Source organism: Pezoporus wallicus, unplaced genomic scaffold (assembly GCF_028554395.1).
Source record: "Pezoporus wallicus isolate ANWC-B61680 ecotype Strahan unplaced genomic scaffold, APGP_CSIRO_Pwel_v1 contig_5785, whole genome shotgun sequence".
In the NCBI taxonomy this organism is placed as follows: Eukaryota; Metazoa; Chordata; class Aves; order Psittaciformes; family Psittacidae; genus Pezoporus; species Pezoporus wallicus.
The window spans coordinates 1,974,058-1,996,028 of record NW_026641150.1 but is presented as its reverse complement, the minus strand read 5'-3'; the positions used below and the strand labels follow the sequence as shown (position 1 = coordinate 1,996,028).

Sequence of the window (21,971 nt, the reverse complement as noted above, 5' to 3'; positions counted from 1 at the left end):
TCAAATCCCAGGGACTTGGTTTTGACTCGTGGCCATGATGAAAAAAGGCAAGACTGTGCTTGTTTAGACAGCAGATGAAAGTTGTCATACTAGAAATACCATTATGGCAAGATTAGCAGCGTGTGGAACTTGTAATAATTAGTTACCATACCAGCACATAAATAAAAGACAAATTGCTGACAAAAAGCTTTTATATATTTGCTGTAAATAAAAGATGATTTCAAAACAAGGAGGAGGTGTGACACTTTTTGTTTGACCTATGACACATCCCATGGGATGAATATTTTTTCCTCAGGAGGATTATGATAAAATTCCCATGGTGGGTCGCTCTGGCTGTTTTATTAGAATTTAGACAAACATCTGCATCATATCAAACTTCAATGTATACAGATTAAATCAGTTCTGGAAAAGATAGCAGCAGTCTCCTGCAAAGCACTAAAAAGCAAGTGTCCTTTATGAGCTTGGCAAAAAAGCACAAAGTACTGAATTAATTCCTGTAATTTAGGGAAGGGGTGTGTGTATTATTTTTGTCAAAGAATTTAAAACAAGGTTGATCTGAAGAACAACAAATGCTCTCGGTAAACAGCACAAGGACAGTCCTAGACCCTGCTCAGGGTGGGTATTCAGCGGCTGGTGGGCATGGGGGGTACTTTGTCGTGCATGCCACAGTTTTACCCCAGTGCTGTGAGTGCCTACCCAAGGCGGCATGTTTGAAGCACGCAGCCCTGTCCCTCGCGGCTTGTGGCTGGCCCTGGAGCATGGCCCCATGCACCAGTGCTGGCCTGCAGAGCATCTGTTCCTCTCTCCTGCTGACAAACTTCATTTTAGATTGAAGCCAAAGGACACCAGAGGCCGCATTTCCTCCTTTGTTGTTCCTGCATAAATATTTCCTAAACCAGTAACTTGAAAAGTATTTCAGCCTCAACTAGCTGATTTGGCAGGCAGCCTCAGAGGTGTACATACATGATGCCGCAGTGGAGGGGCATGAGTGGAATCAAAACACAGCTGGCAAAAGTATGGCACGTGACAAACAACGCTTCTACGAGGACAAGAAAATTGGATGGCAGGTGGGAACTTCAGCATCATGACCACACATGTACTGCTCTTTCAGCTAACTACGCTGCCCATGAAAAGTCTCAGACGGGATGGGCCTTTCACCGTAACCTGTGGCTGTGCTCAATGCCTTGCATGTGTGTGCAGCAGGTCTGCTTTGCATGGATTATCTTCTACAGCCTGAAGACCGTAATCAGTGAGACAGGCTTCCTGCGAAGTTGCATATGAGTTTCCAAAAGACACACCCCACAAAGACTATCTGTCATGTCTCCACAAGATTTACAGATGTTTTCTACATGGCTATAACCTTCCAAGGTAGAGTCCCTGCATTCCCAAAGGCACACAGGGCTGCACACAACCACAAGTATAAATCATCTGTTCATTTTTTCCAGCTATTTTAAAAGGAAACAGACTCTAGAATTACTTTCAATGAAGCCGTAGGTTTGCAGAGTTTGAGCACCATGTGGTAAACGCAGCTGGTACAAACATCATGTTATAAAGATGCTGTAATTTTTATGAGTTTGCCATTATCCACTCTGGCTGTAAGGAGTTAAATCAGAGTGAGGTAACTGGAGGGAAAAAGGCAGGAAAGGCAATGATGGCAAGGCAAGGTGGAGTTCAGCTGACACCACAAGCCCACTGCAAAACAGTAGGAGAGCTGTGGGTGCAGAACGGCCTGGGGAATGAATACCCAGCTGTTGAGAACCCAGATCTGGAGCTAGGATAGAATAGGCCACCAAAACCCAAAAGGTGCTGACCTGCCAAAGAAGCCAGGTGGAGGTGGATGGTGTGTGTGTGTAAGGGGAATTGTCAACACTGCCTGTGTTGACTCCCTGAGAGAAACACCCACAATAAAGGGTGACTCTGAACTTGACAATGAGAGCAACCAAACCAAAAGTTATCTTGCCAAAGCCTCACAGGAGAGACTTAGTTAAGGAAATGCATGCATGGGCTTGACTCCATTCGTCCCCAGTTGTGCACTCCATGTCTGTTTGGATGAGTAAACAGTGCTTTATTACAATGAATTTTGAGTTTGGATCACTTTGGCTGGCAGTCATATCCTCCCCTTCCTTACACATTTGGGTTGGTTATTGGCTGGATGCCTGTGTCCCGTTCGCAGGTGGGAGAGGGAGGGCAGAGTTTCAGGGAGGAAGCAGCATCTCCAAGGCCTGCCCCAAGAGTGCCCAAGCTGTCTCCTGGTGGTACCTGACACTCTCCATCAAATGATGGAGCAACCTGGACAACAGGCTCAGGTCAGACAACTATAGCGAAACAAGATGTCATTTGTTCTCGGTATCAGCCAGACTCCCTGAAGACAGCAGCTGATGGCTGCCCAGAAGAGGTAGGCCTGTTAGATTGACAGCCCTGGTGAAGGGTGTGGGGAGGAGAGGCAGGAAAGTGCCCCAAAGGCACAAATCTACCCTGGTGGGACCCTCAAAGAGAAGCACTTGTGACGAGTGGTGGTGTCCCTGCACGAACCTTCTTCTAGTGCCTCAACTGGTTTTAGGAGAAATAAGTGACCATTTGAAATACACATTAAGCCATAAGCTAGTGAATACAGGGTTGGGTTTCTGATTTTTTTTTTTTTTTCTGACGAGTATGTTTTGCCGTGGTTTTGCATACACAAATAAATGCTACCTGAACCTTGTGTAAATTGGTGTTGCCTGCCGTGGATAAATTCGTTTGTCATCATTGTTCAAATGCCCATGCCACTATAATCAAATATGTACAATAATTCATAGAATCATAGAATGGTTTGGGTTGGCAAAGACCTTAAAATCATCTAGTTCCAACCCCCCTGCCATGGGCAGGGACACCTCACACTAAACCATCTCACCCAAGGCTCTGTCCAACCTGGCCTTGAAGACTGCCAGGGATGGAGCATTCACAGCTTCCCTGGGCAACCCATCCCAGTGCCTCACCACCCTCACAGTAAAAAATTTCCCCCTTATATCCAATCTAAACTTCCCCTGTTCAGGTTTTAACCCGTTACCCCTTGTCCTATCACTACAGTCTCTAATGAAGAGTCCCTCCCCAGCATCCCTATAGCCCCCTTCAGATACTGGAAGGCTGCTATGAGGTCTCCACGCAGCCTTCTCTTCTCCATGCTGAACAGCCTCAACTTTCTCAGCCCGTCTTCATACGGGAGGTGCTCCAGTTCCCTGATCATCCTCGTGGCCTCCTCTGGACTTGTTCCAACAGTTCCATGTCCTTTTGGTGTTGAGGACACCAGAACTGTACACAATACTCCAAGTGAGGAGTATTCATGTTAACTCAGACTGGTGAATTAAGAAAGCATCACAGTTTCCAAACACAGATTAGAGAGGCAGATGTGTTTTTTTCTAAAAAAATATTGCAATGTGGCAGGGAAAGCATACAAGTAGAATAATAAACCCAAAAGATTCTTGTGATTCTTCCTTGACAGAATCAATGCAATCAAACTGCTCACTGGTAAGTGCCTTTCCTTGGGCCCAGCTCAGCTGCACCCAAAACAAGACCTGGCTATGCGTGAGCAGGTTTGCCTAGGGACATACGGAGCTCTTTACTCAGAGCTCAGATCTAGGAGGAACTTGAGGATGGACTGAGCACTGCTCTCTTATGCTTGCATGGCTTATTATAGTTGAATAGCATGACTACACTCTGCATGACCACAGGATCTAGGGGCTTTGAGGAACCTGGTCTAGTGGAAGTGTCCCTGCCCAAGGCAGGGGGTTTGGACCCAGATGATCTTTAAGGTTCCTTTCAACCCAAACCATTCTATGACTAGGCATGCAGTACAGCACGAGTGAACAGAGAAAGTGTTTTGAACTTCTTCACCAGAGATCCACATTCCAGAGAACCGGTTTATCATAAGGACCCACCAATGTGTCAGCCTGACCGCTCCAGCCCACACCTCTCACATACTCAGTGCCTTGTATGCCACTGGTGACTCAGGGCAGGTGGCAGAGATAATACTATCAACCTCAACTGTTAATGTCAGAAATCATGTCCCACCAAAAATAATCTGAAAGTACAAGGACATTATGACTCAGCTGGCCTTCAGAGTTTTGAACTCCTCATGCATCATGTATGATGGCAAAACCAACAACTCTTAACTGTTTCTGTGACATTTGAGAACCGCCAGACACATTAACAATTGCATTTGGAGACCAGCAATTTTACTCTGCTCCACCCAAGAAACTGGAACAGCACTATTTGCAGTCATGATTATTCTTAGCTAAGTTGCCATGGAACAAAGCCTGGCTAATCCTAATGGACTGATTCAGGAACAATCTCTCTTTCTAATCTTATTGCCTAATTCTTCATTTCCATTAGGCTAGGATTTATCCAAGATATAAGAGCAGCAAGATTTTCAAGGAGTCATCATTTCACTGTGTGGAGAGGAACAGCACAGTCCTCTTACTAAGAATAATAAAGGATGTTTTTGTTTCTCTTTGACGGATGCAGAGCAAAGAATTTTTCCTTCCAGAAGCAGATTAAATCTACTTTCAATTTTCCTTAAATTCACAGGATCCAGTACACATGAACTCACATGTTCCTTTCAGCCTTGGAAATTACAAACATTCAGTCAGTGATACCTTCTCATTTGCCAGCCAAATTAATGTTTTGGAGAATGTGTGTGTAGTAAGACAGATGGGCTGTTAAAGGAAGTTATTGGGTTTCCCTGATGTCAGCTACACAGCACCTTGCCTCTATCACCTGAGCACTAATCTGACCTCTTCTATCTACCAATAGCAATACCTAACATCAATTTCAAACACCCCATAACCCCCCCAGAAACTAGTCAAGGACTGGAATGCAGGAAGCCCAGCAGTACAGCAGGAGTCTGTGACAAATAGTCCCATGCCACAACCAAGTTCGGGGGGTAAAAGCTCATGCTATGTCCACTCACTCAGTTCCTTCACGCTGTGTCATAGAAGTTTATTGCAAGATTCTCACAACAGCTAACTCATATATCGTGGCACAGCTCTTAAGAGCAAGATGTATGCACATGCATGTGTATATGTGCCTAAGCACCACAGGGAGAGGTGAATTCTTCCTGTTCTCTTTTGAGAATTAATACTGCAGGAATTAAATCATGGTCAGGTAGTGGAAAGGATCCTGGGGAAAAGAATGCCATTCATCCGTCTCATACAGAAATACATACACAAAGACCTCCTTGAATAAATCCCTGGAAAAAATCATGCAAGTTTCCTGCACACAGAGCTAAGCCTGTAGTAATTAAAGCCACAGCAATATTTCCTTTAAAAGAAATAGCACCATAAGGTCACTGCAGATACCACCACTCTGTTGTCTACTAGGGATTATGAGGAACAATGTAATTTAAAGTACCTCCTCACCGGAATAAATTTGAGAAAGATATCAAAGCCAGCGCTGATAACAGAGGTATTCGAAGAGACTGTTTTGATGAAACAGATGGTTACTGTAATTTACTTTGGCATTTTCTCCCATAAACCACATAGTTTTTACCTCAACTAGCTGGCCTTTTTTTTTAAACAAACCCACTTGCATCTATCTAATCAGCAACCACTTTATATCCAAATAATAAAACAGCCAGTTTTGAGCAATCTGAACAGGCTACAGCCCAGGCCAACAGCCATTGAAGGCTTCAGTGCCTGCTTTCTCCTTGCTGGGTGGCTCCAGCACAGGCTGTCCTGGTGCAGCCTGGTCTGCAAGACCCAGCTCCCTCGCACCCTGGGAGCCCTCCACTGTGCTGGAATCATATCTGTTTGTTTAAATTAAGTGTAAAGAATTCATCCTGCAGCTGCTGCAAACCAGTGTAAACTAGGCTGTGCAAGCCAGCGATTTGATTTTCTGTGTTATCAGCAAAACTGGAATCTTCACTTCAGCTACTAGGACATAAACGTGCCGAGAAAACCCGAGTAGATAAGCTATTCCAGTTCTGGTGTAAACGCGTATGTATTTGAATCCTTCCTTGCTGCTGCAAAAACACAATGAATGCTATGCCAGCAGTCCTGCCTAAGATCATTTATCACAGTTGTTGGTTTGTCTTGCAGCAGGAAATAATTACTCAAAAGTAGCATTTTCTTCCAAGTAACGTGACCGTGTCTAGGGACCATTTTTAATACAATTAAAACACCCCTGCAGCTGTACCTATGTTTCTTTAGGGGGAAGCTAAATTTCAAAGGATTTCTCACCGACAGGTTTGAAAGATCGAATCATGAGTCTTCTGACTTCTTTCACCTTAGTGTGTTTGTGCAGTACAGAAGTTTGAAAGTGAGGGAAATAAGGACATCTGATTGTTTTTTACTGTAAATGAAGCAGGAAAGTTCCCATGGCCAAGGCAGTACGTTTGTGTTTGCCCCTACATTCAATGACATTACAAATAAATCAAGGCCAAGCTGGTCCTTTGGCTTAACCAGTTTCATTGCTGCCTGGAGTAATAAGTGCAGTGAGAAAAAATGCTGGAGCGAGCCCAGACCACAGCAAGCCAATGTAAAATAATGAAGGACAGAAGTTTTAGGGTTTGTTTGTCTCTCGTATCTGTAAACAGCTTTTGCCTCAGTAAGTCAAATAGTACACGATTTCACTTGGGCAAAATTCCTGAGGATCTCAAGGGCAAAACTGACTGCAGATGAGCAGGCTGCATCTCAAGGCAGTGTCTGGAAGCACAGTCACTGTCTTGCTGCCCATCATTAGCCAAGAAAAGTGTTGTCAATGCTGGAAGTGGAAACACCCTAAATGAGGGTAGATCAGGCCAGCAGTACCACCACCTTGCAGGCAGATTTCCTACAGCAGCCAGCCACATCTGGGTTTGTATTTTCAGATTTCCCGCTTGGAGGCTGCGCCCCCCTCTGCTCAGACCTAAGGAAGCTTGACCTGGGTCTAAATTTGGCTTCTCACATGCATCTTTTCCACCTCGCTGGTTCCCTCCAGAGCATTTCTGTGTGACTGTGGAACATGCACTGCCCTCCCCTGTGTAGCTCTGTGTGAGAAGCTGTGCCAGGGTCTTTTGCAGAAGCAGCAGGGACTAGCTGCAAATGTTGTGCCATAAGGACTTGAGGGGACTGGTTGTGGCCCTGCTTTACCCTCTCAGCTTCTGGCTATCAACAGGTCTGAGATTTTAAACCCCCTCATAGCCAGAGGCTGCATCTCTGTTGTGTACACCAGCCGCTGCAGACTGTATGCAAATCCTCTTTGCACTTGCAGAGGTTACACCCAGCACAGGTCCCCTACATAGGCTGGCGTTAGGTGGTTTTGAGTGCAGCCCATCTCCTCAATACCACCATGAGAAGGGCAGGCTTCCTCTATAATTCCCTTAGCATTTTTTTTTCTGATCAAGATGAGAGAAACAGAGATCTAGGGAACAAAAGAGTGATTATTTTTTGTACATTAAATATTTTAAACAGTCTTGTAAATAATGCACATGCTACGGGAATGGGATAACTGCACAGCAGGGAGGGGTGTCAAAGAAAAGAAACAAGTGCTTTAAATAGAGGACTCCAGATACCAAGGAAATCAATCTTAGGAGGCCCAAAACTAATTCACCATAATAAGGAGAAAAGCCCGGAGCCATCTGTGAACCTATCATTGATGTATTACTATTCCATATGTGTATTTAACATTTAAAACCACGCCATAAGAAGGATCTACCAATAAATTGCTCTGTAGCTCCCTCTAATGGATAACTTTACCAAAACTGGGTTCGGGGAGCAGCAAACAGTAACGAGATTAAAACAGCACTTGAAATGTGAAATCAGGATTTTCGTGGTGGAACAGTTGTCATGTGCACAAAACCACAACGCTGCTATGATTCCCCACCCATCTGCTGTTTTAGTTTTATCCTGGTAGGTACTACAGCTCTTCTTAAAAGAGCTTAAAGGAATAGTGAACTAAGTCAAAACACAGAGGGCCCCATCGCCCCAGTGGGGTGGAAGAAGTAAAGCCAGGAAGGCTGCAGGAAGCTGCAGGGCAGCAGCTGCTCTGCATCCTGCGTCCCACATCCAATGGGAGGGTGCACTACCCAGGCACGGGCTGTGTCCAGAAACACGAGCTCTGCATGGGGCATACCACCATCTAGAGAGCCTAACCATGTTTTATTATCCTTCTGTTACTGTAAGAGCAAAGCATTAGCTCTAACAAGGCTTGTAGCCTAGGAGGTGGTGGGCACCTTCCATACTCCCTGCCTGGCTTCCCGGCACAAAGCCAGGCAGCTGGTGTTCTTGTGAACAGGCAGATGAACTCAACCTGCAGCCAAATTTCTTTGCAGCTACAGCAGAGGTACTGCCTACGTAAGAAATGTGTTGCTAAACCCACAGCAAATTAAAGGAACCTCATAACAAGGAGACTAAAAAATGAATGATGTGATCATAGTAATGCACAAGCAGCAAATACCAGAGTATAGGATCATTTTAAATATGACTGCATCCACACTGAATTAAGAGCTAAACAATTCATTACGAAAGTCTGTATACCACGATTCAAAGAGAAGCCAGAATTCCTGTGTAGATTAACATGTACACCAAAGCTTGCAACATGAGTGTGGATTTTCACACTAATCTTTTCTAACACTGCACTCCTACAGCTGTTCATTTTCTAGTTCTGAAAACTGTTTTAGCTCTGAGATCCTCAGGAAATCAGACATGAGAGAAAGCTGACACAAAACAATCTCTTACATATGAACAAGCGATACTAGTAAAAGCCACATTTTATTTGCACGCATATACTGATTTCTGTCCAACGCATATTTATCTCACATGCATCACACCAGGGCCATTTAGTTTGCTTAAGGGTTTATTTGTGTTGACTACAACCTGCAGTTAGCCATAACAATGTTGGGGTTTTTTTTAGAAGTTAATATTCCATATTGCCAATTATTTCTAATGCTGACTGAAACCAAGATGCTATTTAAGAAGCAAAGGAATAATAATGGACAGTAGGCTTGGTACAGAGGAAAATGGTATCTCATGGTCCTGATGTTGGGTTTAATCCCTCCAGAAAGAATTAATTTTTAGAGCAGAATATCTGAACTTTAAGGAACAGCATTTAGCATTCTAATACACGCTGATTTGCCCCACAGGATGTCACAGGCAACTCAGGCCTTAGAAACTCATATGGCTGTATGCATTGTGTTTGCATGGCAAGGTGTGTGTATGTGGAGGGCCTAAAGGGGTGGCTCCTATTAAAAGCTGCTAGAAGCTTATCCTGTCTGATGGAGCCAATGCCAGCCAGCTCCAAAACAGAACCACCACTGGTCAAGGTGGCCATCAGTGATGGTGACAGCACCTCTGGGATAACACACTTCAGAAAGGGGAAAAGTTGCCACACCACAGCAACTTCAGCAGAGAAAGGAGTGAGAACATACAAGATAAACAGCCCTGCAGACAGCAAGGTCAGCAAAGACGGACCTTCCATTGCATCTTCTCCATGAAAAGGACTAAAGCTCCACCCTACCAAGCACACAGAGAAGAGATTCCTCCCCAAGGATGGGGATCATATAAAAGGATGTGCAATTTTCACTGACATCTTGCCTGAAAGTTTATGCCTAGAAGCATGCTCTAAATCACACATATAATCTATTAAAGTAACATTCTTTAAAATTTCAGAGAATCTTAAAATTGATTATTATGTTATACCCAAGTATATAACAAGGATATAACGCAACGTCAGGAAATTATTTCACTATGCTGACTTCCATGAATACGTATTATTTGCTATTGCAAGAAATAATGTTTTCAACTACTTGGGAAGCAGAGAAAACCAATCTTCACAATCTCCTGTGCTGTCGTGAGTAAACTACTTCTCCTGGATTTTAGTTAAATTCACTCTTTCTACACTGAACTGAAGTGCCAGGAAAAAGTAGTAAGTATCAGAGTGCATTCAAGTTATTTACATCAACACAGGAGGAAGTTAACTCCTTCTTAAATCCCTTTCCAAAAAATAATGTTGAAAACCTAAATATGTATTTTATAGATGTTGCCCTTCGAAAACCTTCGCTCACGAAGCCAAGCCATCATAGCTTTATATGTTGATATTTTTATATTACATTATGTATTTTATATCTAATTTTTCATTGTTAATTATGCATAGGATGCTTACGTTTGTGATCCTTAGAGATAACTGATCAACATCCATGTGGCAACCCTGGCTGGGTAATATCATTAATTAAAAAGCAATTTTTTTTACTTCTCTTTTGACCAAGAAATCCGTAAGAAATTGGGGGAGGCGGGAAGGGGGGGGGAGCGAAGGTAGTGTTGGTCGGTTGTGATTTTTTCTTTAAATACAGGTTAAACTAAGTCATGAAAACCTACAGGAAAGAAAATGCAAAGTATTATATTGTGAAAGCTTCATATAATTCCATATTTTAAAAGCACACAATGACTCTTCTGAAGTCTATTACAAAGCACATACAGAAAGGTGAAACCCTACACCTTTATCTATTTGCTTTTCAGTTTCATACTCACTTTCCCAAATTTTGCATTATTCAAGTTCTAAATTGATTTATCTAGCTCTGATACTTTCCTGAGCAATATTTCTCATTCCCCATGGAAAGTAAGCAACAAAAATACACTCATATATGTTTATATATACATATATGCTTATATATGGCTACATATACTTCAGAAAAACAATTATTTGACCAAAACTTACTTAAAGGAAAATTTCTTCGGGACAGGTGGTAACAGCAGTATGGTAGGACACAGTTCAACTTCTTCCTCTCCTCCTTTTAAAAATACAAAAATATGAGCATAGCAACTTATGTAAGTAAGACAAGAGTAAGCTGATGTACATCACTAAATAGTCATGACTAAAAAACCCCTTCAAAGTACAAAACTCTGAATCTACAGGCAAACCTTCAATAATTATATTTTTTGACAAGATTTTCTGCTTCTAAAACGTCATGAGATTAAGAAAATAATATATTAATATACAAAAAGGAAATAAATTTTAAGTATTTGCCTGAGGAGAATGCAACTTTCGTTGTGCTGCTTCCACTTAAAATCTGTACTCCTGCTGAATTAGGAAGTACTTACAGTTTTTCAACAGTTAATACGCAAGTAGCACAAAGGCAAACATACTGAGTAACAGTGCACAAGTTCCTGTTTTCCATATTTTCCTTCATTTACATCCAAAGTGTTTTTCTGAAGCAGACAGAACATACAGACTAACCTTTCTTTCACAGGCTGATGACTGGAAAGCTGGATTATTCAGAGCAGAACTCCAGGATAATTTTGCATCTCCTGCTGCCAAAGATACTTAAAAGGCAGTATGTTCAACATGAAAGGTTTTGTTCTTGATTTCGTAAAAACCAAAAATGGCCCACGCCAGGTTGTGTTTCTTTTTATTGTTAAAACATTAAAGCATAACATTTCACCAAATACAAGAAATTTAGGGGGTTCTGACATTACAAACACCTGAATCATCAAGAGAAATTGTTGAGCTATACACAGTCTGACGTTAATCCATCAATTTAAGGTATATTAGTACATGCTTAAAACATGGCCAAAATACAGAATCACAAACTAAGTACCTTGATGCTTCTAAATCTGAGACAAGTAAGTCAGAGAATTGAGTGCAATAAATTTCCAAAAAAAAATTACACTCAATTACAACCTCAGAGAAGAATTATTCCAGAAGGAGTGATGGTTTCTCATGCCTGGCTCATTCACATTCAGTTTGGTAAGAATTTCAATCTTGACAATTTGATTAAAAACATTTTGAAAAATACAACATTTAACAAATGTGAAAAAACAAGTTCAGTCTTCACAGGAATATATGGATTGCTTGCCACTCCAGTCCTTAACTGCCTGTATGTTTTACAAATCTTTACAAAACTAATTTGTATCCATTTTGGTTTCAAAAACATAGTACATCTGAAAAATAAAATATGACTCTACTGATGGGTAATACAAAGACATGAACACGTATTTAAAATTACTTTCCAAAGTAAATCATTTCAGTAATACAGCTATAAGACAAGAAAGTACAATAAACCATGCATCTTCTGACTTGTCAGAACAGCTAAACTACTCAGTTAACATACAACAACACTTTTGAACACTTCTGTAAATTCAGCACAATTTCCCTTCTAGCACAAGGGAAAAAAAACAGATTAAATTTGTTCTTCAAGTGGCTCAAGGCTGTCCAAGTGTTTTTTAGGTGTATCATCGCTATGACGACTTTGGCAATGGGTTAAATGTTTCTTAAAGCCTCGGGGAAAATTAGATTCAAAATTACAACGTGGACACTTCAACAAACTTTGACCATGAGCAGCAACATGGTTTTTGAGGAGAGACTCCAAGAGAAAAGCTTTGCCACATATTTTACATTTGTAGGGGCTTTGAACATTATGCTTGTTAACTAAATGGTGCAAGACGGCACCTTTTTTCATTGCACGACAGCAACAAATCTTGCAATAATACTTTCCCTTGCCACGCTTCATGTATTTTGCTATTTCTTCCTCGGAGATGAAAGCCTCTTTCTCTTCAGTAAACTGCAGCACACACTGTGGCTGCATGGGAGGAGTTGCATCTATTTTGCTCTCTTTGCCATAATCAGATGACTCCATGTCATACTGCTCTTGGTCACTGTTGGATTCTTGCTCCTTTATGTCCATCGAGTCCATCTCTGCTTTTCCACACTCGCTGCTATTTAGTTCAGAATCTGAGTTCTCCTGGTTTTCCTTCTTGGGCTTCTTTTTGGGACATGAATATAACACGTCTTCTGGAGATTCTTTGGCTAATATTGATTGTTCATCCTGTGAGAACAAATCATCCAGAGGTTTCTGATCATCTAAACTGTGAGAAAGAAAGTCACTCTCACCAGACTCACTAGGTGTCTGGGACTCGGAGGAAAAACCGGAAGCAGATTTCTGAGGCTCGGAGAACAGGATGCTCTTCTGGATTTCAGAAGGTACAGTAGTTTCAGCATGTCTCTGGACATCAGAGGATAAAGCAGCAGCAGGCTTCTGCATCTCAGAAAATACAGCATGCTTTTGAACCTCAGGGGAAACAGCAGATTTCTGGGAGTCAGTAAAAACAGCTTGTTTGGGGGTCTCAGGAGAAACAGAAGGAGTAGGTTTCTGGCTCTCAGTAAAGAGGCCATGTTTCTGAATTTCAGGAGAAAGAGATTTCTGAGACTCTGGAAAGGAAGTAGGCTCCTGAACTTCAGAGGAAATGGGAGCGAGTTTCTGGGCTTCTGAGAACAGGGTGTGCTTTTGGACTTCAGAAGAAGCAAGAGCTGATTTCTGGGTTTCAGAACATAAGGCGTGTTTTTGGCCTTCAGTAGAAACAGCAGAAGTAGGCACCTGATTCTGGGGCTCAGAAAAGACAGCACGTTTCTGGACATCAGTAGAAACAGGAGGATTAGATTTACGAGACTCTGGGAACAGAGCTCTTTTCCGAGGTTCTGGGAAATGAGCCCGTTTCTGAACCTCAGATGAAGCAGCAGAAGTGGATTTCTGAGTTTCAGAAAAATACATAGATTTCCGGGACTCAGAGAGTTTCCAAGATTCAGGAGATACCGAAGCACCAGGCTTACGGACCTCAGGAAAGAAAGAAGTCTTCCAAGAGTCAGAGGAAATAGAGTGACTAGACTTTCGAAGCTCGGGAGAAACAGGGGGAGAATGCTTCCATGTGTCAGGGGACACAACAGGTTTCCAGCCTTCAGGGTAAACGGATGAGATGGGTTTCCACGGCTCAGAAGAAACAAGAGTAGACTTCTGGGATTCGGAAAAGGACGTAGATTTCCACGAGTCAGAAACAAGCCTCCTAGGTTCTGGTGACACAACTGGGCCAGGCCTTCGGGACTCGGGGGCAGACCTCCGGGATTCTACAGACGCTGACATGGCAGACTTTGGAGCCCAGGGAGAAACCGTGGAAGACTTCTGCACCTCGTGAGGCGTTGACCTCCAGGGCTCAGGGGAAACAGTTGGACCAGGTCTCCATGACTCTGGTGAAACTGCAGGAGCTGGCCTCCTGGTTTCAGGAGAAGCAGCAGAAGCAGGCCTACGCATTTGAGAAGGATGTCTCCTGGGCTCAGGAGACCCAGCTGGGGTATACCGTCGTGGTTCAGGGGATACTGCTGGAGTAGGTTTCTTTGGCTCTGGTGACACAGCTGGCGAGTATCTGCGCGGCTCTGGAGACACAGCGGGAGAATGGCGACGGGGCTCTGGCGATACAGCGGGGGAATGCCGACGGGGCTCCGGAGATATTGCTGGGGAATGACGACGAGGCTCTGGAGACACAGCTGGGGAATGACGACGAGGCTCTGGAGACAAAGCCGGCGCAGGCTTCTGTGGGTCAGGGGACACTGCAGGAGATAGCTTCTGTGGGTCAGGGGACACTGCAGGAGATGGCTTCTGTGGGTCAGGAGACAATGCAGGAGATGGTTTCTCTGAGTCTGGGGATAGAGCTGAGGCTGACTTCTCTGCATCTGGAGATGTGGCCTCCGCTGACTTTTCTGGGTCCGGGGACACGGTCTGGGCTGACTTCTCTGGCTCTGAGGAAGTTGCCTGAGCTGACTTCTGTGGCTCTGGAGACACTGACGATTTCTGAAGCTTGGGGGAAACAACAGGTTCAGATTTGGGTTGTTCGGGAGAAGAGGCAGGTTTGCGTGACTCAGGGGAAAGGGTAGGTTTCTGTGCCTCCACTGTGACACTTTTTTTGGAGGAATCTGCATCTCCTTCTACCTGTTCTTTCCGTTCTTTATTCCACTTCTCAGGTGCTGCATGCTGCGCTGTGATGTGATAATATACATTGCAATACATCTTACTGGTGAAGAAGCATTTGTGGCAGTGAAACAACTTTGCACTTTTTTGATAAAATATAAGTTTACCCAAACCAGCAGCATCCATTTCATCACAATACTCTGGGTGTATGGTACCCATATGAATCTGTATGCTTTCATAGTCCGTTCCTTTGAAGCTGCAGTGATCACACTCTAAGTGCTCTGTGGTTTTACGCAGTACCTGCAACACGTCCATTTTTCAATGGTCAGTAAGAGTTCTCACAGCACTGCACCTTTTAAAGAGGAAGCTTCAGTTCCTGCCATAAAGGAAAGAAAAAATAAGTCTGTATAATTAGCTGTCAATGTTAATTTAAATTCTTTGTCATTCCTAAATAAGTGCATGTGCTTTTCCCCCCACGCTCCGTTTTAGCAAGTGTAACTTCTGCACAGGTACCGCTTCACGAAGAAACCCAAATACAGGTGTCTTCAACTTCTGCAAGTCATTTTACATCAGTAAAACCTGAAAAACAAAGTTTATATTTAACAACAGGCCTTCCTAGCTATGTTAAAAAAAAATATGCAAGCAAACAATAAAAAAGAGCCCAGGTGATGAAGAGTGAAGTTTACGTTTCATTCAATAAACGTGACTTGCTTTCTCACTTTACTTCCCAGATTGGGTTGATTTACATTACACACATAAACTAAAAACAAAAGGTACTGTGAAACAGTGCCACTGAGATAAAGCCGTTTCAAAACTGCATCTTCATCATAAAATTTCAAAACAAATCAGCTGGTTTTAACAAAGACAAAAAATAATTTCAAGAAGAAAACAGCAGCCAGAAGCCTAGGCCCTGTTTTCATCTGTTAAGCACTGTTTTCCTTTCCCTAATTACATGAAAACCAAACGCTGCTGCTCATAAATACTTTTTCCATCATGAAAAGAATTTTTTCCATTCCACTATTTCATCTGCTGCCCTAGTAACAACAAAAATGCTGTTTAAAAAGCAGCCAGGATGTCTTTGTTTTCCAGTTGGTGTAGTTGACAGCCCTTTGCATTCACAACATCCTTTGCCTCACCCCAAAGAGAAAGATGGAAATGTCTCAAAATTATTGTTTTGGCAAGACTTAAAAAAAAAAAAAATCAAACAAACAAACAAACAAAAAAAAAAAAACAAGACCAAACCAAACAAACAAAACACAACCTCCCCAAACAAGAAACAGAGATGAAGCATCTGAAATGCAAGTAATTTTTAATGATCTGGCTAGATTCCACTATTGCCAACAGAATTTACCCAGATTAGCTACTACAATAAGCAAAATCCAAGCCTAATCAAATGCTGCAAGTAATTTTTGTGTAAATATGGGAAGGATTTCTATGGTGAAAAGAAACATTTGGATATTGAGGTGAAATGCACACGCTTTTTCCTTGTAGGTTCAAATTAAACAGATGTTGCATTATTATCATGCTAAGCTATGAACCAAATTTCAGGGGTCTTGTAAGACAGTGTTTCCCAGCATTATTAGCAGTCATACAAAAGAAACTCCAAAATGTGGTCCACACCACATTAAAGGTAGACCACAAAACACTTCCCAACACCTTATAACAAACTTTACACTCCTGAAAGATCCAAACAAAACAGAAAGATAGAGTAGTTTTCAGTGTCTGTATCTCTAAAATAGCCAACAACTTGTCAATAAAAAAACAATGAAGCAAGCCACATCTTAACACTCCAAAAGACTTAAAAGTCTTTATGAATAAAGATTTCTTTTTTTGTTGTGGGATTTGGGGTGATGGGAAGAAACAAAGATCATAGAATTATAGAACAGTTAGGGTTGGGAAGGACCTTAAGATCATCTAGTTCCAACCCCCCTGCCATGGGCAGGGACACCTCACACTAAACCATCTCACCCAAGGCTCTGTCCAACCTGGCCTTGAAGACCACCAGGGATGGAGCATTCACAACTTCCCTGGGCAACCCGTTCCAGTGCCTCACCACCCTTACAGTAAAGAACTTCCTCCTTATAGCCAATCTAAACTTCCCTGTTTAAGTTTGAACCCATTACCCCTTGTCCTGTCAATACAGTCCCTAATGAAGAGTCCCTCCCCAGCATCCCTGTAGCCCCCCTTCAGATACTGGAAGGCTGCTATGAGGTCTCCATGCAGCCTTCTCTTCTCCAGGCTGAACAGCCCCAACTTCCTCAGCCTGTCTTCATACAGGAGGTGCTCCAGTCCCCTGATCACCCTCGTGGCCCTTCTCTGGACTTTTTCCAACATTTCCATGTCCTTTTTATGTTGAGGACACCAGAACTGTACACAATACTCCAAGTGAGGTCTCACAAGAGCAGAGTAGAGGGGCAGGATCACCTCCTTCGACCTGCTGGTCACGCTCCTTTTGATGCAGCCCAGGATACAGTTGGCTTTCTGGGCTGCGAGCGCACACTGAAGCCGGCTCATGTTCATTTTCTCATCAACCAACACCCCCAAGTCCTTCTTTGCAGGGCTGCTCTGAATCTCTTCTCTGCCCAACCTGTAGCTGTGCCAGGGATTGCTCCGACCCAGGTGTAGGACCTTGTACTTAAAAGCCAGAAATTCTGAATTGATCATACAAGATAGAGAAAAAGAATCCTTTTTTACAAAACCACAGCAGAACCTCATTAGGACAGTAAGGACACTCTGCACTGATCGCATTTTCAGAACCTAAAGCGAATTTACCACTTCCAAAATTGGTGGGAATTCTAAACTGCTGTCCTGGGTTCAGCAGTAGCAGTCATTTTTCTCCTCCTTGGTAGCTGGTGCAGTGCAGTGTCTTGACTTTCGGCTTGGGAATAGAGCTGATAACAATGATGTTTTGGTTTGGCCAAGGACTTCGTGAGCCTCACGCTCTGCCAGGGAGGAGGGGAAGTTGGGAGGAAGCAGAGACAGGACACCTGACCCAAACTGACCAAAGAGGTATTCCATACCACAGCACGTCATGCCCAGGATGTAACTGCGAGCTACCCGGAAGGGCTGGGACTGCAGGGTTGGAGGAGGCATCAGTCAGAGCCTGGTCGGGCTGTGGGGGGCGAGTTATTGGTCAGCTGGTGGTGAGGTGTTGTAGTCTCTTCCCTTGTTATTTCCTTTATCATTGTTATTATTGATGGTAGCAGTAGTGATTTGTGTTATACCTTAGTTACTGAATTGTTCTTATCTCAACCCGTGGGAGTTGCACTCGTTTTGATTCTCCTCTCTGTCCCTCCAGGAGTAGGGGGAGGGAAAGAAGAGGGGGGGAGTGAGTGAACGAGCCCTCTGCCTGGTTTTAAACCACAACAACTGCCCATTTTCTTTTCTCTAGAAAACCAAAAAAGGTTTGTCCAAAGTTAGTTTATCATAGTTTACAACAAAGTTTACCAGACAATCTTTTCTACTCTTCTCATTTCCCTCCTCCTTACACATCACCTAAATGTTGCCCTTGCTGCAGATTTCTCTCATTCACTCCTCTCAACTACACATCACCCTACCTCCCATCCTTTCCTTTTATTCAATTCTATCTTATTTTACAATGGAAATTTCAATTTTCTTTCCAAATGCAGTGGTGAGAAAAGGTCTTGGCTCCCTTTCACAAATTGTCCAAGTTGCTGCTAAGTTGTTTTGACCAGGAGGTTATTCTGCAACTGGAGAAGTTACAGGCACTTCCTCATTTTCATCTCCAGACATCCAAAGGTTGACATTCAAGCCTTTGGCATAAGAAATAATGTGAAAGAGCTGGAGGCACTTTCTCCCACACTGCCATCACTCACCATTTTCAATTTTGTGACTTCAGCATGCACCAGCTGGCAGTCACTGATGAACCTGTCTCTTCTGCTGAAATCTCTTCTTAATTGAGGCATACTGCTAAGCAAGACAACTCTTTGGTATTGCAGCACCTTAGGCCACCTCACTGCATTCACCTTTTTTCATGCATGTCTAGAACCTACACACAGATTCCTACAACCAGCTCTCTGCTCTCTCCACAGAAATGCTTAAGATCCTGTCTCCAGCACTGTAGTTCTTGCCACAATCTCTTGCACCACAGGAAGAACAGACAGAGAGCAGGGGGAAAAGGGGGGGGGGGGAGAGAAGAAGGGGAAGAAAGAAGAGGGGAAAACTGGGCAAAAAGGGGGAAAGGGGGGTAACGGGGGAGAGAAAAAGTGGGGAAAGGGGGGGAATAAATGGAAGAAAGTAGAGAAAAGTAGAAAAAAGTGCACTCAAACCACATCAGCAATCTTTCTTGAGCTCCCATTAGACTAAACAATAGGAGTGGCCTAAGCTGAGGCACATAGCAGACAAATCTCTCCTGTTTATCTTCCCAGCCAGCACACACAGCGACTTCAGAGCCCGTTCTTAGATTGGGCATCCCATCATCAATGAGGATCCCACTACAGATGAAGTCTCTCAGAAGCCTCCCAGAGGCAGAAAAAAAATGCACAGGAGATACTGCGTGTAAGAAAGAATCCACCCAGGGGATGGCACAGCACTGACTCTGGCAGCTAACAAGATGTCTCCACTTCTAACCTCTATTCCAACATCAGAGTTGGACATCTACTCACCATTTCAGGTTATTTTAAATGTACACATTCTACACTCAGTGTTGCACCATTTAACAGATCCCTGCATTTTTCCTCTACAAAGGATAGGCTGCAACTGTCATAAGGCAGTGCCAGCGAGAAGCAGGGAAGGGCACAAACATCTAGACTGCCTGTGAGCACAGAAAACCCATCAATGATGTCAGCACATCTGGGAAAGCCCTCAAGAAGAAAACCCTCTATTTTGTCTGATGCCCTACAACCCCTTTGGATTCCCTCTATCAGCCACTGTGAAGGAAGAACGGCTGTTCATGTTCATCAGCCTTGGAATTCTCTTGCCCGCAAACAATTCAGCCATATCCTCTATCAATGAAGAGGGTCAATGGTGAAGTTTGCTGCCAGCACAAGAAAGCCAGATACAGCTGCATCGCTGCCTCTACTACCAGGTGCAGATCCAAACTATTGCAAAAGGAAAAACTGCATTTTTTTGCAGTACCAAGAAAAAGTAAATGGCAGCAACATGATGCTCCTCTTGAAGCTACATCCCTGTGTTGACTGACAAGCAGCACAAGTTGAGCTCCCAGAGGAAGCTTCACACAAACATCCCACAGTGCAGCAGAGCATACACTTCACAATGCCAACAGCAGGTAAGGGAGTCACTTCCAACACAACCACCCACAGCAGGTAAGGGAGTTACTTCCAATACACCACCCACAAGACGGGCAGCACTGCACTCCTGCTAATCCAGCAGCATCCACAGGAATCCAGCCACATCCTCACAACTGAACTCCCTGCTACCAGCCATTTACTTGGGCTAAGTTTCGTCAGCAACAATCTGATGGAACTGAACCACGTTTCTAAAATCACACACCTAAAAAAAAGCACAAGTACCCTGACCTGACCAGCTGCTGAAACAGTGAGATACGCTGTGAAAACACATGAGAGGGCGGATATGTGGTTCCATGTTTCCAGGAAAGGATCAAGTCAAAGGAGAGTTGCAAAGTGACCAGAACGTGATGCACATGCAGAAGACTTCAGAAACACAAAGGTATAAAACTGCACCTATTCTGCAAGGTTTCCACCTCTGCTAAGAGAATGACAAGTCTTGCACACCACCAGTAGTTCTTACTACAAGATCTGACACCAGTCTGCACTGTAGAGTAGTATGAATGTACCTATGAGTTGGGGCAGCAAAAATCAGTTCTTTAAGGTCCTGACATGGCTTTCTAACTGCAAATTTCCAGGTTGACAAAGACAGCTTCCAAAAATGGCCCCAGAAACCTTAGTTCTGCAGTGCTGAACCTAAGGTGCCACTGGACACACCATAGCACACAATCTGTTCAGGAATTGTGACAGGTTGTGTATCTTGATGACACTTGGGTGACATGGTTTAGTGTGAGGTGTCCCTGCCCATGGCAGGGGGGTTGGAACTAGATGATCTTAATGTCCTTTCCAACCCTAACTGTTCCATGATTCTATGAATAATTCTGTTTACGTTCTCCTGAAAGCAAGCATGGTTCAAGGGGAGATTATGGAAGAGAAAAGTGATGTCCCAGGTCTCTATATTCCTCACCTACAATTCGGGACAAGTCAAGCTGCCAGTTACTCCTCTTACTTCCAAGACTTCTGAGCCAGTATTAACAGCTCCTCTCTGCACAGTCACGCATCAAACCCTCCTGACAACCGCACCACCTACTACTGCTCCCCCAGCCCATCCCGAAGCTCCAGAAAGTGAGTGCAGGTGACACGAACGAGCCTCCGCCAGCTCACAAGCCGCTCCAAAACACCACCGCCACCTCGCTTCGCCCATCCCTAACGACGTGAGGCTGCGACCCAGCGACGTGGTCAGAGCCATCAGGTCTGCACCCGCTTCACGGGCGGCGCAGCGGCTCTGTCCCGAGTGATGAGGACGGTCCCGCCGAGACTCGGCGCGGACACAGGTCCTACCGCGGAGTCTAGCAGCGCCTCCCCACCGGAGCGGGACAGCGCCGCTCGGTCTGCGCCTCGCCGGCTCCTCGCTTCGCGGCCGCTGCTGCCGCTTTCCCTCTGGGGGAGCGAGTGCTGCGGGCCGGGCTTTCCCCAGGCACCGGCTTCGGTGAGACTCCACCTGCAGCGCTGCGGCTCAGTACAAGAGGGACGTGGGCCTGTTGGAGTGAGTCCAGGGGCCGCAAAGATGCTCCGAGGGCTGAAGCACCTCTCTGAGGAGAGAGGCTGAGAGCTGAGCTCGTTCAGGCTGGAGAAGGCTCTGAGGAGACCTTAGAGCAGCTTCCAGTACCTAAAGGGGCTACAAGAAATCTGCGGAGGGGCTTTTCACCAAGGGCTTGTTGTGGACAAGGGGGAATGGCTTTAGCTGAAAGAGTTAGACGTTAGTTCAGGTTAGACATTAGGAAAAAAATATTTACTGTGAGGGTGGTGAGACACTTTTATTTTTCTTCCCCTTTCTCTTTTCTCCTTTCCTCTTCCCTGTTTCTTAGTTCTTTTTTTTTTTTTCTTCTTCTTGATTTCTTTCTTTTTCGTTTTTCCTTTCATTTTTCTTTCTTTCTTCTTTTCTCTTTCTTCCTTCTCCGGTCTCCTTTCCTCTCATCTCCTTCTTACCTTTCCTGCCCTTCTCTTCCCTTTTCTGCTACTTTTATCCCACTTTTTTCCTACTTTCTCACTTTTTAGACCATTTTCACTTTTTCCACCTT

General features: G+C 43.9%; 1 protein-coding gene across 4 annotated transcripts; it reads right to left on the bottom strand.

The window, feature by feature from the left end:
* Positions 1-11,339: 11,339 nt before the first annotated feature.
* On the bottom strand, positions 11,340-21,371 carry CHAMP1 (chromosome alignment maintaining phosphoprotein 1). Of its 4 annotated transcripts, XM_057422235.1 has the most exons (4): positions 20,900-21,371; positions 18,520-18,782; positions 14,851-15,059; positions 11,340-14,751 (listed from the first exon to the last, which is right to left on the bottom strand). In XM_057422235.1, the coding sequence occupies exons 3-4, from the start codon at positions 14,996-14,998 to the stop codon at positions 12,128-12,130; spliced, it is 2,772 nt and encodes a 923-aa protein (XP_057278218.1). In that variant the 5' UTR covers positions 14,999-15,059; positions 18,520-18,782; positions 20,900-21,371; the 3' UTR covers positions 11,340-12,127. The 4 variants fall into 4 exon arrangements, with proteins under 4 accessions (XP_057278218.1, XP_057278215.1, XP_057278217.1 ...); XM_057422232.1 differs by having other exon boundaries at positions 11,340-15,059; positions 20,900-21,370; XM_057422234.1 differs by lacking the exon at positions 18,520-18,782 and having other exon boundaries at positions 11,340-15,059; positions 20,900-21,370.
* Positions 21,372-21,971: the final 600 nt, after the last annotated feature.